Source organism: Salvia miltiorrhiza, chromosome 5, assembly GCF_028751815.1.
Source record: "Salvia miltiorrhiza cultivar Shanhuang (shh) chromosome 5, IMPLAD_Smil_shh, whole genome shotgun sequence".
NCBI lineage: Eukaryota > Viridiplantae > Streptophyta > Magnoliopsida > Lamiales > Lamiaceae > Salvia > Salvia miltiorrhiza.
The window spans coordinates 56,832,360-56,847,803 of NC_080391.1; the positions used below are offsets into that span (position 1 = coordinate 56,832,360).

The following is a 15,444-nucleotide window of genomic DNA, read 5'->3' on the forward strand; positions in this document are numbered from 1 at the left end:
ATATAAATAATACAATTTCCATAACTACAACATAACAAAAAAACACTTGCAATCAATACTAAAAAAATCTCCAAACACAAAAACTAGAAGAAATATCAAATAATATTAAATGATACTCCTCTATGGTATTAATCAACACACAAAAAGTGAAAAACACTAAACAACATAAACAAAAAATTCACACAAATGGTTTTTTTTTTTTTTTAAAGAAGCAATTTTCACCAATCTAAATAAGTTAAAAAAGCAATCTTGACAAAGTATTTTTAAAAAGCTATTTACTGGTTTCAGACAAAGAGCTAACGAATTTCTAAAAGAGGTTAATTCTGCAGCTCCTAAATCCCTACCCCTTATTCACAATCACTGTTTCTATTTACACAGAGCAATAAACATGAAACATCATATATCTACAGCTAGCTGCAAATGCAATGTTAATAATAATAAGATTAAAGGCAAAGGGTAGTACAGAGGTCAACTGAGGTCGATGTCGACGCGGTCCGGGTTCGCCCTCTCCGTCTGGTTAGCCGCGAGCTCGACGCCTAGCTGCCCTTTGTCACCGGATCCAAACGCGTAGAGCTTGTTGGAGTCGGTGAGCGCAAATGTGTGCGCGTTCCAGTATAACGAGTTTGTGAGGCTTATCTGCACAACCCTCTCCTTCACCTCCTTCAACGAGGTCACGAGCTCCGGGCTTAGCACGTTCGTGTGCCTGTTTCCCTGCAATCGAGTCAACACGAGTCACGGATTGAGACATCAATTACAGACTAGAAGATAAGTCCCAATCCGTATCTTGTTCCGTATTTGGAAGCTTTGAGTAGCACTCATTGTCCAAAGCTTCCAAACACGACACGGGACACGGATTGGTCCGTTTCTAAGGGAATCAAACCTGCTCATCAGCAGCAGCGGTGTTATGTCCGAGGCTTGATGACTCTCCACATCCGAAAGAATAGACGTCTCCAGCGTCCGAGACCACGAAGGTCGTGTAGTCCCCCGTTGCAACGTGCACCGCCTTGACATTGCTCAGGGCCTCGACCACTTTGGGGGCTGATTCGCAATCCTCATTCCCGTGCCCCAAGCATCCGTACCGCCCCCATCCCCACGTGCACACTCTCCCATCCTTCCCGACCACTGCAGCGTGCCAAGCACCGGCAGCAACTACGACGGGCTGGAGATTCAACGTCACAAACTGTTCGATCAATCTTGGCTGCTTCTCATCTGTTCTAGTACCGTGCCCGAGCTTTCCACCTAGTCCACACCCAACAGAGTATACAGACCTAATAACGTTCAAACGAGGCATATCACGTTTCAACACGACAAAATGTCACACATAAGTAGCTAACAAGGACACCATCAAGACTAACAAAGCCAAGAACTTAACAAGTTAGAACTTTTCTACATAACTCCACGTTCACGTTTACGATTTACTCAATCTTTTTGAAAATATTAGGCATAAATATATGTGTGATATTAACATTAGGGATATTGAGGGACTCACATGCCACCAGGTTGACAAGCCAAAGCAAGAAGGTAGCAGTAACCAGCTGCAATTTGAACCACAGGGATATTTTCGAGTGCCCCCAGCAACGGGCGTGGCTCCAGATCATTAGGTTCCGTTTGATGGCCGAGTTTGCTCTCGTCTCCCCAAGAAAATGTGTAAATCCTGCCTTCTCTAGACAACACGGCAGTGAAGAAATTCCCAATAGCAGCTTGGACAACAAAGATGTCTTTCAAAGATTCAACTAGTTGAGGTGAAGTTACTAGTTTATTCCCTTGAGCCCCGTATTCGGCTTCACCAAAAGAATCCTTCCCAAAGGCATAGACGCGTCCTGCATCACTAATCAGCATTGTTCGTCCAGCCCCAGCCGCAGCATGAATGATTCGGATTCCTTGCAGAGATCTGCATCATCAAAACAAGTGCGTTATTCTCCTTGCCATTTCGCCCTTTTTCAACATCGGTTCTACTAGGTTAATTTAGAGAGGATAAGACGACCTAATTAGAGAAGGGCGTGACTCCTCATCCGTGGTTCCATGTCCAAGCTGTCCAGAGCTGTTGGAACCAAACGAATACACAGCCCCGTTAGAGGTCACAGCGAGGCTGTGACCAGGGCCGGCTATTGCCTGCGACTTCTCCCTTCTCGTACACGCCTCTCCGGCCAGAAGGTATCTCAAGACGAGTTTCCATGAGCCCCCGCACCTCTGCTTCAAGCATTGTTGCTGCTCTATGGCCATTGGCTTGAATATAGCCCTCTTCTGGCACATATCAAGAGCTGCAAGCTCTGCCAACGAGAGCTCGTGGTCAGGGGCGAAGTGCGCAGGCTGCCTAAAGAAGGAACACGTCGCCTGCAACAAGCATTATGATTCAATCAGCAGCATCATCAACTCTTAATGTCGAACAACATTCCAACCGTGACAATGGTAAGTAAAAACACACTTGCCTCGAGTTTTGCAAGATCTTGCGGATCCAAATTGCAGGCGGAGAGGAAGTGGAGGACGATGGACGGGTTAGCAGACAACGGGAACTCCCCGGGGCTTGCATTTCCAAAGCAATGCCGTTGTTGCCTAGGAACAAGGGGCGCGATTGTCTGATCGCTGATGTTGTGGTACTGAACGCTCGATGCTCCACTAGCCGTGGCATCCATGGGCACCGCTCTATCTCTGCAGTGCCCTAACTTGGCAAGAATGGATAATCGAACTACGCAAAGATCACAACAATATGTCAAAATGTAATCTTTTTTTCGATTTTTTCTACCAAAGCATCATCAGCATTGCCTCATTTCGATTCAAACTCAACAATTCTACCTAATCAAGTAAAATGCAGGGATCACAACAAAATGGAAGCTCTTTTTTCGACTTATTCTACCACCTCATTTCGATGAAAACTCAGTAATTCTATTAAGACTTCTAACCAAGTGTAAAATGCAGGGATTCAATACCTTTCTAAGCTACTTGTTCACAGCTTTTAAAATCAAGCCTGCATTACAAAACACAGCTATAAATAAGACCTTTCAACATCAATACACAAATCAAGAATCAAATACGTGCAAACAAAAGTCAAATTTCACTAGCAACAACATCAATAGTTGAGAAACACAGCGTGATCAAACCCGAATCAACGACAAAAAACAATCTTTGCTAGTTTGATCCAATGAGGGGGAAAAAACAGAGCAAATTAGACAGTTAGAGCATCAAATCAAATGATATCTAACAAGCAAACACATTCTAACAAGCAACCATTTTCTCCACAAGAAAAATAAAGGTATAAGCGTAGGTTGTACGTATACTAAAAATGAAGAATACTGTTGAATGAAGCATGCCCAAAACCACCACAGAAAATCCCACACAAAAAAAGCGGCCGAAAACACAAAAAAATTAACACCCAAAAAAGGGTTAAATTTCACAGCCACACCATCATCTAGAAATCCCAGAAAAATCGGCAACCGATGATGATGATATTCACAAACAATGATCATCGCAATTAACCGCAAAAATCCAATCTTCAACAATCCGATCACCGAAACAAGTTCAATTCCTCGATCACACTGAAGATCAAGTGGGAATTTCTTCACCAAAAAAAAAAAAAAAAAAAATACAGTCTTGATACTGCACATTGCGATACATAAACAGATCAAGAAACAAAACGGGAAAAAATCCACAAAAGTTTTTGACATGCAAAAGGGGCAAAAGATTCCCCCAAAAACCCACGTGACATCTGCTATGAAAAAACTCATCAAAATTCCGATCACAAACCAACAGTCTTGAATTTGGGTTTTCACAATGATCAAAGGGAATTTTCAGGTGATTACTTGTTGGTTGAATTTTTAGCCTGAAAGACGACGAGCGATGCTTAAAAATTTGATCTTTGTTGATGGGATTTTTGTGTAGAATTCCTTTTCTTTTTTGAGAGAGAGAAGGGGGAGAGAGAGAGAGGAAGGGAAGAGTTTTTGTTCGGAAAGAGATAGTATGTGTGTGAATGTGTGTGAGGTTATATAGAAGGCCTTTATTTTCTCTCAAAATCGGATGGAATGTACATAAATTGAAGGGAACAGAAAGAGATGAGGTGTCAACCCTGTTTTGCTTGTGGCTTCTGCTCACACTCACACGTTTTACTGCGTGAAAATATATACTCTATACACACACACACACAAACACAACATTTGTCATGAATTTGACCTAGGAGATGAGGCCATAGTGATGATAGCACATGGTGAATTTCATCATGTGTGGAAGAAGATGAAGGAATTTGAGTGAATCTATACCAAGATTTTGGGAAATTAGAATTTATCCAAATCTAACAAATTCAAGATGATATCCTCCGCATAATGTTCTCACCCTCTATTTATTTATATATTATTATTACTACTGTGATAAGAATCACACAGTTAAAAATATTTTTTGTTAAATACTCACTCTTTTTATTGACCAATTTCTTAAAACTCATGCCGAGAAAAAAACTAATCAATCTTCATGGAACACGTAAAAAAAACTTGATCATGCTTTTGAAGGGACGAAGGAGTATAATTCTATGTTATTCTACCACAAATAACACTAAACGCTAAATTGAACTACTAGTCAAACCTTGTGAACATTTCGAGTTTGTGGAATCTTAACTCGTAATGTTCAATTCTTGTATATAGAATTTTGTTATTTTAATGTCGTGTTTATTCTAACTTTGTGTTTCTATAGAATTTCTCCCTATATATATATATATATATATATATATATATATATATATATATATGGCATGTGTGCACTTCAATGAGATCGTGAGTACGATGAATAAGACAGTATATATTGATGAATAACGAAATTAAAAAAATTAGTAAAATTTTCGCTCCCTCTATAATTTAAATTTTGGTAAAAAAAAAATCGCCCTCTAGGTAAATTCAATCATAAAATACATAAAATCAACGTCCCACAAATCAACCTAAAATCTCACTTCTCATTGAAACACTCATTTCTCTCTCTCTCTCTCTCTCTCTCTCTCTCTCTCTATATATATATATATATATATATATATATATATATATATATATATATATATATACTCCTTCCATCCCACGAATCTTGACGCGTTTTCCTTTTTGGGCCGTCCCACGAATCTTGACACGTTTTCTTTTTTGATAATAATTATTACCTTCTCTCTCCTACTTTATCACCTTTATTATATTCTCTCTCCTACTTTATCACTTTTATTACATTCTCTCTCCTACTTTATCAATTTTATACTTTATTAATTACACACTTAAAACACTAATCTACAACTCCTTAATTCCCGTGCCGAATCCAAACGTGTCAAGACTCGCGGGACGGAGGGAGTATATAATTTGTCATTGTATATATGTGACAATATAAGAGAACAAGATGTAATTAATGGAATACGTGAATTTGTGATGGATACCCGTAATCATGAAATGTACATTAAATTTTAGGTCCCGATGTATAACTTGTACGTCTATTAATCGAAAAAAAAAAATGATTGTCAAATTATTAGAGAATATCCTTTGTATATCTCAAGGGCAAAATGGTCATTTACTACACGCCACCCCAATCGAAGATTGTTTATTTGAGGTGTGACCTCAAATGAGATTCCTAATCATAACATAAAGTTTTAACATTTCATATAATATACCAAAGATGAGGATAGTGGAAGCTCAAAATTTTCGATCTTGGAAATGCGAACCAATTATAATTACTTACTTACATAGATAGATAAATGTGCCTATCATAAATTGGCTATGTACTTATAAATAATTAGTGAAAGAAAACTACACATTAATAAACACTCATGAAGAAAAGGTGATTTAAGGTTTTGTGGATACCTTAAATTTTATGCAAACATATAAAAGTTCTTATTATATAATACAATAAGCTTGTTTATAAGAAAAGCAAGAAGTCGACATATCAGCATTTCACGAATTTTATGATTTTGTACGTATAATATTTAAGATTAAATGTCTCAAGTTCGAGTTTTTTTAAACTATTTATTTTTTCTATATTAAAAAACTCATGATTTTAACATAACAAATAATCCTTCTTTTCTATTTTTCACAATGAAAGAAGGAATTTCACTTGATGGAGAGCTTTGGATTCCTTGCCTACATAATGATCCTATTTGAAGAGATGTTTCGTTATTAGTGGACACATTGTTCGATATTAAAACAACACTAATATTATACACTACGAAGTAGTGAAGTAACATATAATATATACTTAAATTTTAATTCAGATCATCTTTGTGCAAGTTCTTGTAAATAATTTGAGCTTAAATTATTAACATATATAATCAATAGAATAAAAGTGTCACCAAACAAAGCCTTGTGGGGGAGTTTAACTAATGTAATTGATTTTGGATAATCATATTAATCATTTTATTTTATGAATAAGGAGGTTTGTGGCTATCTATTGGCCTAATTTCCCCACTTTTGGCCTTTATTGCTATTTTATTCAAATAAATCAGTGATTCAAAATGTGTCTGACAAAGGACCGAGGATTGAGTCAATTTCTTCTTCCATTATTGGGAGCTTTGCCCAATTAAATATAGGTCTCAAATTAACATACATTATAATTTGGCACGTCATGTTTGATCCGGAATTGAGCATTGTATTTATTTATTCATAAAATGGCATGTAATTAATATTATTTGGTATAAATTTGTCAAGTGCTGTAAATTTGGGAAGCAACTATTTAATTTATAAATGGATTTGTGATTGCTGGGGGTTAGCTTCTTATCGAAATTAGGGAGGTGGGATTATTCAAATTCTCGAATTTATGAGTAAAGTCGAATCGAATCGAATTTGAGTGTAGTATGTGTTAGGTAATTTTAATAATAATAAAAATTATTAGGAGAATCAATAATAGCTAGGGAGTGATTATAAATTTAGAAAATAAATTATGAATTCATTCAATAAAGTCATAAATTTTTCGTAAATCCTCACGATATGAGAATTGAAAATAAGTTTTTGTTTTATATGATAAATATTAATTAAACTCATTTAAACTACTCCCATTAAGGATATATGCATACATGCACAAAGTTAGTTTAATAAATAAGTGTGACATGTTAATAAAGAGCAATGTGACATGACGAATGTGAGTAGGGATGCTTAGCTGGTTGTTTTTTTTTTTTTTTTTTTTTGATAGGGCAAAGTCATGTTAGATGTTAGTAGTTAGTTCCTCCCATTCACCACCTTATCTCTCCCATTCACCAAATCCACCTTATATCTCCAATTCGCTCCCAAGAGGGATCGAACCCGGGTCACTTCACTTAAGTGAGGACCTGGTGGCCAGTGGGCTAAGCCCCCTGGTTTGCTTAGCTGGTTGTTAGTTTGTTTTTTGTGGTGTTGATTTTCTACATTTATTAATCACATTTATACGTGACAACTGGGTGTTTCGAAATTTCCAATTTTCACAAATTCTGTAAGAATCTCAACAGATGTCTAAGACTCTAAATTAGTGCTCTTGTTATATATGGAAACTTCAAATGTTATTAAATACTATAATGGTTGAATACTTGAATAACTGCTAATTAAAAATTAAAACCAAAAAAAGAAAAGAAAAAAAGAAAAGAAAAGAAATGGAATTGCATTATCAATGCTGGAACTCCTAAGCATTAATTTTCACTATAAAATTCCTAAAATGCATAGTATATTATTCATATAATATCAATATTTAATAATTCTGACACAGTTGAGTTCTTGCACTTCAAGGAAAGAATATGTGTATATGCATATATTAATTTAATTAAGAGCTATTTACACTCAATCTGCATGTTTTCGCTGGCCACGATGCTATTCAATGTTTTCAAACACTGATTTAAATAAATCTGATACTCTTTAGCAAATATGCATAAGCAATCATTTATATTTAAGAAAAAAAATATGTTTAACCCCAACTTATAATACTTAAGATTCCTAACATTACTTGTAGTAGTAATACTGTATGCCCTAATGCACCTAAAAAAATTGTATGGCCTTATAATCACCTACCATACCTCAGTTATTTATATATGTAAAAAAGATTAATGCTATTCCACACGTTTAAATATTTTACATTTCTATAATGACTCATCAAACTCAAAAAAGAAATAATGAAAAATGTGACATAAAAAGTATTGATTCGAATTTATAATCCCCAAGAAAAAAGGGGAAAGAAATAAGGTTTGTCCTTTTCATCATTTTGTTGAAAATTATGTTGCAGTGAATATCATGACTTATGCTACTGGTATTCATATTGTGAATAAAATATCCCTAATTAGTATGCTAGCTTTTACTTATACGACAAGCTATTCAATCTCTCTGTAACCTTTTGTGTTTGACTTCAAAAAATTCTTTATTTTTACATATATAATAGCTGAAAAAACAAAACAATTTTCCACATTTTATAAATTTTGCTTGTGTTTTAACTTTTAAAATGTCGGACAAGTTTTGTTGATAAATTTAGAAATATTTTAATAACTGAAAAATAAAAGGTTTTTTTAATTAAAAAAAAAAGAGCTAATAAAGTGGCCCAATTCGTTTGTAAACATTAGCTGCACCAGGTGGGAAGCCAGCTGAAGGTCCAATCGAAATTGCAAGGCTCAATTCAATAAAATATTAGGAACATTGAGCCCAATTGCAGCCTAATGGGCTTTTATTGTTGAAATAAAGTGGGCTTGTGGGAAAAAAAAACTGTAAATTATGGGTCGTGTTGTATTTGCTGCAACCCTTCTATAGAGGATATTTAGGGTTAACTAATCCATATTAAGATTTATTAATTTAAAATTAGAATTCAATTAAGCTCCTCATGGTGCCGCCCTATTTTATGGGGGCTATGTAAAAAATTATTATATATTCAAAAAAAAATTAAAATGGTGTATCCGGACTTATTTACTTTTTAGAAATACTCCCTCCGTATCACGAATCTTGATGCATTTGTTTTCGGCACGGGAATTAACGAGCTGTAGATTAGTGTTTTAACTTTTAAGTGTGTAGGTAATAAAGTAGAAAAATGATAAAGTAGAAATGTACATGTAATAAAGTAGAAAAGTGATAAAATAGAAAAATATGTAGGTAATAAAGTGATAAAGTAGGTAATTAAGAACCCTTAATTTTTAGCTAATTATTACTATATTTATAAATGCATCAAGATTTGTGGGACGATCCAAAAAAGAATACGTATCAAGATTCGTGGGACGGAGGGAGTACAATTTTTTTTAATTAAGATCGCCGCGAGTTTAAGTTCACAATTCTTAATTTGTTATTACAAACTTAAAATTTAAGTAAATAAATCATTCGTCCACCTAATTGCACTATCAATACAACTCGCATAACTAATTTAAGAAGACAAAAACATGTGTGAGTTCTTCCTTGCTATGAACTCTTCCTTATAATAAAGGTAATTAGAGTTTTTTAATTAAATTTTACTTAAAATTAATTAACATAAACTACTCATAATACCTACCCACACACGGTTAGCATCTCGCTACATATAACTAAACATATACCACTATGTTGAAATACTCTCAACATCTCATTTCCCTAAATATCATAAATCAACACAAATATCAAAATGTCAAACAAAAAAAAAAAATTGTGAGAAGAAGTTTGTGATAAGAAAATCGAAGTGGGGCATCCAACATGAGGTCCATATCTCACCAATCACACCCTTTGGATAAGAAAACAATCCAAAACTCTCAACTCTCATTGGATCCCAAATATTTCCTCCCAACTTTCCTATAATTCCAATTCCAATTCCAAATTAAACTTTCTTGAATATTTCTTCATCACCATTCATTCACCACCAAAACACACACACACACACACACACACAAATGGCAGCCACAATGGCCACATCCATGGCTCTTCTCAGCCCCAAATGCTTCAACCCCACCACCACCAAAACCGCCGCCGCCGCCGCCCCCGCCGCCGCCAAGCCCACAAAGCCACTCTCCCTCCCAAAGGGCCTCACCACGCCCCTCACCGCGGCCTCCGCGGCGGGGGCCGTGTTCGCGGCCCTCTCGGCCGCGGACCCCGCGTTCGCCGCCCAGCAGCTGGCGGAGATCGCGGACGGCGACAACCGCGGCATCGCCCTCCTGATCCCGATCATCCCGGCGATCCTGTGGGTGCTCTACAACATACTGCAGCCGGCGCTGAACCAGATCAACAAGATGAGGAGCTCCAAGGGCATGATCGTCGGCCTCGCCGGCGGCCTCGCGGCGGCGGGGCTCTTCCAGCCGCAGGAGGCCGCGGCGGCGGCGGAGGCCGCGGCGGACAACAGGGGGCAGCTGCTGCTGTTCGTGGTGGCGCCGGCGATTGCGTGGGTGCTGTACAACATCTTGCAGCCGGCTTTGAACCAGATTAACCGGATGAGATCGGAGTGATTTAAGGTTTGTGTGTAAAGATTTGAATCTTTTTTGGGTTTTGGATGTGCATGTAACTCTGCATGGAATTGTATCATTCTATTAATAGAAACTCTTTTCTTGCACAGCTTCATTTTTTTTTGGTTAGGATTTACATATATGCGTTTAAATTCCAAACTAAACCCCCTTGAATTTTTTTTTTTTGCAAACTAAGCAATGTGCTAATTTGAAGTCTTTGTGGAGTAATATGGGTGTTTGGTTAAATCTATTGGTCATAACCAATATGTTGCCGAGACAATGAAGCGCAACTCAGTTGTTAAGACAATAGGTCGAGGGTTCAAGTCAGAATGGAGAGAAATGGAGAACTATTATTGATCCTTTTTAAGAAAAAAATAAAATTTAATATGTTGCTGAAAATATACTTAAAAGTTAGTGTCACTATTTTTTTTAGTTATGAGAAAATGCGATAGAATTTGAATCATAAACCTTGTTTACTTACTATAGAAGTTCACACTGCTCGATGTCAAACTATTCGTAATTGAAAGATTGCGAGTGTATGAATAACATCAAACCAACGAGTCGAGCACCCAAAACAATAATTAGAAGTTCCAATTTCATTATAATTCCAAAAATCTACTAATATCAAATCGAGCTCGAACAAGCCCCCTAAAATTCAGTTAAGTTTGGCCGAATCGAGCTTGAACGAGGAGCTCTTATCGACTAGATGCCCCGTTTTTGCGTCTTTGCTCCGCCCGCGGGCCCGCATCCCGACGAAATATCTAAAGAGAAGAGTGTCAAGAAATTGATGTGGGAGCAAGGAGATTATGAAGGCCTGCAGTGCATGAGGCCAATAAGGTAAACATATTGGCTCGTTTTGGCCAATCCATCTCAGGCTGGCTTTGCTATATGTCTCTGCAGATGGAATGAATAGTGATGACTTCTTTATAGATGACATTTTGGTTGCCACGAGCAGCGGGATCTGTCGAGAACCTCATCGTGTTTCAGTCTCGTATTTTATATTATTAATTAATTATTGTCGTCTGTGCATTAATATATATTGAGGAATATTGAAGATGTAAATTTATTCTCCATGCATGTTGTTAATCACCAACCTGGCACTGCACATCAATTCCATGTTGTTTATACTCCAAACTCATGCTCTTTGACAGCATCGTCACATACCTGAACACAAATATTCCAAATAAATATATTTTCATTAACAAAAATAAGAAACATAAATGGAATATTAAGAAAGATACATAAAGAAATCTGCTCGCGATCGCGAGCAAATTTCTTTACTTTTGAAAAATTAACAGGATAAATATAACATTTCTTTACTTTTGAAAAATTAACAGGATAAATTACTTTTGATAATTAAAATAGATTCAAACGTTAGAATATCATGAGACTTATCATATGAGATTGAAATATATATGGATTGTTCTATTTCAAAAAAATATATTGATTCCCTCAAAAAAAAAAAATATTGATATGATTTGAAATATTGTAGCAAATAGCAATGAAGATAAAAATATTATATTAGGAAAAATAAATATATCCCTTTATTCCATTATTATATATTCCCTACGTCCCATTACTTTTGAACACAAAAATTAAGAAATTCGTAGTTTATATATAAAGTGGGTTGATGAAAATTATTTAAATATTAGGTAAAGATAGAATATGTTGCCAAAAAAAAGAATAAAATATTTGTAATAGAACATCTCATTATGAAAGTGAAACATTTGTAATGGACCGGATATAAAATTTAATTTTATAGGAAGTGCCTAAACATGGAATAAAACTCAAATTAGAACACACTATAACCAATTAATATTTCTCAATTAAATCGGTTTCCTTACTTAAATCCCTCTTTTAAAAGATAAAAACAACATGGGAGTAACGACCGAAATTTTCATCGTTAAACCAGGATATTAAACCGTTGTTAAGAAAAATTTAACGATCAAATTAACGACGTAATTTTTTGATTCGAATAAATCGAGCTATCAAAAAAATTCCGACACACGCTTTTTAAATCCCGCGACTTACGCTTTCGTGGCGGCGTAGACTGTGTAAAGCGGGTACGACGGAAGGCAAGCGGAGGAGCCGGAACCGACGTTAACGATCGCGCCTCTCCGCCTCTCCAGCATCCCTGCCACCGCCGCCCTCGTGAGCCACGTCAACGCCGCGGCATTCACTCCGACGACGCTCTCCATCAAGCCGTCGTCCACCTCGTGCATGAATCTCGCGTACGGATAGGCCAGCCCGGCGTTGTTGATCAAAATCCCCAAATCCAAGCCCTTAATCTCTCGCTCCACAGCTCGCGCGATCTCCTCCCCGCTTCGGCAGCCGGCGGCGAAGTCGATCGCGACGGTTTTCACCTCGATCCCTCCGTGTTTCCGCCGGATTTCTCGCGACGTCGCCTCCAGCTTCGAAGGATTCCGGCCTATGAGCACGAGGTTGAGGCCTCTCGCCGCGATTTCGAAAGCTAGGGCTCTCCCGATGCCGTCGGTTGAGCCGGTGATGGCGACCCAGGATCCGTACGATCTGAGATCCTTTTCCGGCCGGATGAACGCCGCCCATAGCGATACGAGGATTTTTAGTAGGAATTTTGAGAGGTTGATGAAGCCGAAGAAGGCGGCGGTGAGTATGAAAAGGGTTTGAATCTCCATGAGCGGAGAATCTGGAGATGGATGCAGATGCAGAGTGGTGATGATTATATAATGATGCTAAGCGATATAATCGAGGGGTTTAGGATTTCATTATTGTTTAATTAGTCCCCCTAATTTTTTACTACTAATATACATCTTGGCCCACCCATGGTCACATGACTCACGAGTTGAAATCAACCACCTTCAATCATTAAAATTGTTGGAATTGACTTATGTAAATAATTAATTTTATGGTGGTTGTTCATTTAATTTCATGAGAATTAAATAGTGTGATATTTCATTGTCTCATAAATCAATTTTTGGTGATTGAGAAATGATGTATTAATATAATTGGTATAAGTACTACAAATGAAAATTAAACACTTTGAAAACACAAGAAATTCTGCATTACCATAGCACGCTCAGTTCTCAACCTTCTGTCAAGTTCGCCAGAGCTCGTTCGATTTTCGGTGCTGATATCATAGAGATGTAAGTTGTTTTATCTTTGGGGACTTTGCACCAATACCGTGAGCACTAGTTGGGGGGGCGTAAATTGTCTTGCGGAAAGAGGTCTCTTCGACTCGTGTACCACATTTTCAACAATCGCAAGAAAAGGTAAAAAGTTTATGTATTTACATGCTAATATCCGTTAGAATAAAAATAGATTTCAAAATAAGAGATTGTAAATGAATTATATATTTCGGATATTTTAACAAAGATGAATGCTAATTATGTTACATATTTTACATAAAGATGTTTAATGGTGAAGTTGTTCACATGATCGATTAATATTTTATGAAATTACTCCATATCTTTATATATATAAAAAGCAAAGTAAATGTCAATAAATTTAATTTGAAGGGTAATTTTGGAATTGGAAAAAAATCCACAATCTAGCTAAAACTGCCGATTTTTTTTTTTTTGCACCATTAAAACTACCGAATTGGTTGGTTAATTACTTTTATTGTAGGAGTTGTTTAAAATTTTAATTAATTCCCATTTATCTCATTTTGAATATAAAATATATTTTTGTCATTTTCATATAATTATATTTTGGATAAAATGTCTAATATACATCTTAAATAAAATATCATGAAAGGACCCTTAATTTAATATATGCTATGAAAAAAATGAAATTAAAATGAGCAACTTATAGTAAATGAAAGTTTTAACATATTAAACTATTTATATTATTTTTCTATAAACTAGAAACTATATTTTAAACTTCAATAATTTTCTATATTTTTTTGTAATTCTAATATTTTAATTTTTCAAATTATGTATTCCTATCTATTTTATAGTATTTAAAGTTATTAATACGATTTCCTCAAAAAAAAGTTATTAATTAGGACATTATGTAATTTATCTTAAAATGGTATAGTATCATATTATATATATATATATATATATATATATATATATATATATGTATGTATGTATATAAAGAAGTGTGTGGAAATAAATTTAATTGGAGGGATAAAAGTTAAATTAAAAAAAATGAGGAGTTAAAAAAAATTCAAATTCAATATATTCACTTCATGTAAAGATAGAAAAAATGATGTCAGCGGATGCCTAAGGGAAACAACTGTTGAATTTATTTGTTGTTGAATATATTATTTAAATAATTTATTTCTTTCTTTTCTTATTATATATATATATATATATATATATGTATGTATTTTCATTTTCAAGTAATTATATGTAACATAAAATAATACGTGATCAAAGCTCATTAATTGACCTTGAATTTGATATATAATACGTGAAAATATATTTAAAATAAATGAATTATGATAATTTAAAGTTGTAATACATAAATTATGTATAAAGTGTAATGATCTACGATATTTATGAATTGAATTCGTTATGATAATTTAAATTTTCAACATATTATTTGAATGAAATAACTTTTTATTTTTTATGTTTTATATATAAATATATATTACTTGATTTGACTATTAATTATAATTTTGAATATGAAAGTAGTTGTTAATTTGATTTATTATATCATTAGTAACTTATTATATATGTGATACTATATCTTATATAAACAAATGTTATATTTTTGCATAAATTACATTGATTATATTAAAATATTAGATCAATTTGCAAATAATAAATTTGTTATTAAAATTAAATTTTTTTAGGTTATACTAATAATTACTCTATACGCCCACAAAAACAGTCTATTTCTGTCATTTAAGGACGTCCATAAAAATTAGTTTCATTATAGTTTTGAAAAGTTTGCATCACATGATGGATTTGATGAATCTTTTTCTTCACTCACAATATAATTAATTATCATTATTTACACTACTTTTTAAGTATGATCCTTTATTCATTCACAATACACTAACTATTTTTATTAAAATTTGTATCATCTCTTTCAAGGACTATTTTTTATGGACGTAAAAAATGTAAAACACTATTAAATATATACATAATTTATGCGATTCTAATATC

At 34.9% G+C, this 15,444-nt stretch overlaps 3 protein-coding genes across 5 annotated transcripts; 1 reads left to right on the forward strand and 2 right to left on the reverse strand.

Annotated features, from left to right (window-relative positions):
- Positions 1 to 249: 249 nt before the first annotated feature.
- Positions 250 to 4,081, reverse strand: LOC131025369 (ultraviolet-B receptor UVR8). Of its 3 annotated transcripts, none has more exons than XM_057955100.1 (7): positions 3,798 to 4,081; positions 2,928 to 2,965; positions 2,430 to 2,686; positions 1,985 to 2,334; positions 1,490 to 1,891; positions 881 to 1,268; positions 250 to 711 (listed from the first exon to the last, which is right to left on the reverse strand). In XM_057955100.1, exons 3-7 carry the CDS (start codon positions 2,631 to 2,633, stop codon positions 469 to 471), a joined length of 1,587 nt encoding a protein of 528 aa, XP_057811083.1. In that variant the 5' UTR covers positions 2,634 to 2,686; positions 2,928 to 2,965; positions 3,798 to 4,081; the 3' UTR covers positions 250 to 468. The 3 variants fall into 3 exon arrangements, with proteins under 3 accessions (XP_057811083.1, XP_057811084.1, XP_057811085.1); XM_057955101.1 differs by having other exon boundaries at positions 3,661 to 3,990; XM_057955102.1 differs by lacking the exon at positions 2,928 to 2,965 and having other exon boundaries at positions 3,798 to 4,033.
- Positions 4,082 to 9,555: 5,474 nt separating this feature from the next.
- On the forward strand, positions 9,556 to 10,457 carry LOC131025371 (photosystem II core complex proteins psbY, chloroplastic). Its single transcript, XM_057955105.1, has one exon. The coding sequence runs from the start codon at positions 9,803 to 9,805 to the stop codon at positions 10,349 to 10,351; it is 549 nt and encodes a 182-aa protein (XP_057811088.1). The 5' UTR covers positions 9,556 to 9,802; the 3' UTR covers positions 10,352 to 10,457.
- A 469-nt stretch (positions 10,458 to 10,926) lies between these two features.
- LOC131025370 (very-long-chain 3-oxoacyl-CoA reductase 1-like) lies at positions 10,927 to 13,089 on the reverse strand. Its single transcript, XM_057955104.1, has 3 exons — positions 12,380 to 13,089; positions 11,443 to 11,512; positions 10,927 to 11,309 (listed from the first exon to the last, which is right to left on the reverse strand). The coding sequence occupies exons 1-3, from the start codon at positions 13,000 to 13,002 to the stop codon at positions 11,004 to 11,006; spliced, it is 999 nt and encodes a 332-aa protein (XP_057811087.1). The 5' UTR covers positions 13,003 to 13,089; the 3' UTR covers positions 10,927 to 11,003.
- Between the last annotated feature and the right edge of the window lie 2,355 nt (positions 13,090 to 15,444).

Excerpts from the sequence above, each read along its gene's own strand:
- LOC131025371 (XM_057955105.1), top strand. The coding sequence starts at position 9,803 with ATGGCAGCCACAATGGCCACATCCATGGCTCTTCTCAGCCCCAAATGC.
- LOC131025370 (XM_057955104.1), bottom strand. The coding sequence starts at position 13,002 with ATGGAGATTCAAACCCTTTTCATACTCACCGCCGCCTTCTTCGGCTTC. Across the intron at positions 11,513-12,379 it reads GTCTACGCCGCCACGAAAGC|GTATGTGACGATGCTGTCAA; the intron begins GTAAGTCGCGGG and ends ATTTGTGTTCAG. Across the intron at positions 11,310-11,442 it reads GAATTGATGTGCAGTGCCAG|ATCCCGCTGCTCGTGGCAAC; the intron begins GTTGGTGATTAA and ends GGTTCTCGACAG.
- LOC131025369 (XM_057955100.1), bottom strand. The coding sequence starts at position 2,633 with ATGGATGCCACGGCTAGTGGAGCATCGAGCGTTCAGTACCACAACATC. Across the intron at positions 2,335-2,429 it reads AAGATCTTGCAAAACTCGAG|GCGACGTGTTCCTTCTTTAG; the intron begins GCAAGTGTGTTT and ends TGCTTGTTGCAG. Across the intron at positions 1,892-1,984 it reads TCACGCCCTTCTCTAATTAG|ATCTCTGCAAGGAATCCGAA; the intron begins GTCGTCTTATCC and ends TTGATGATGCAG.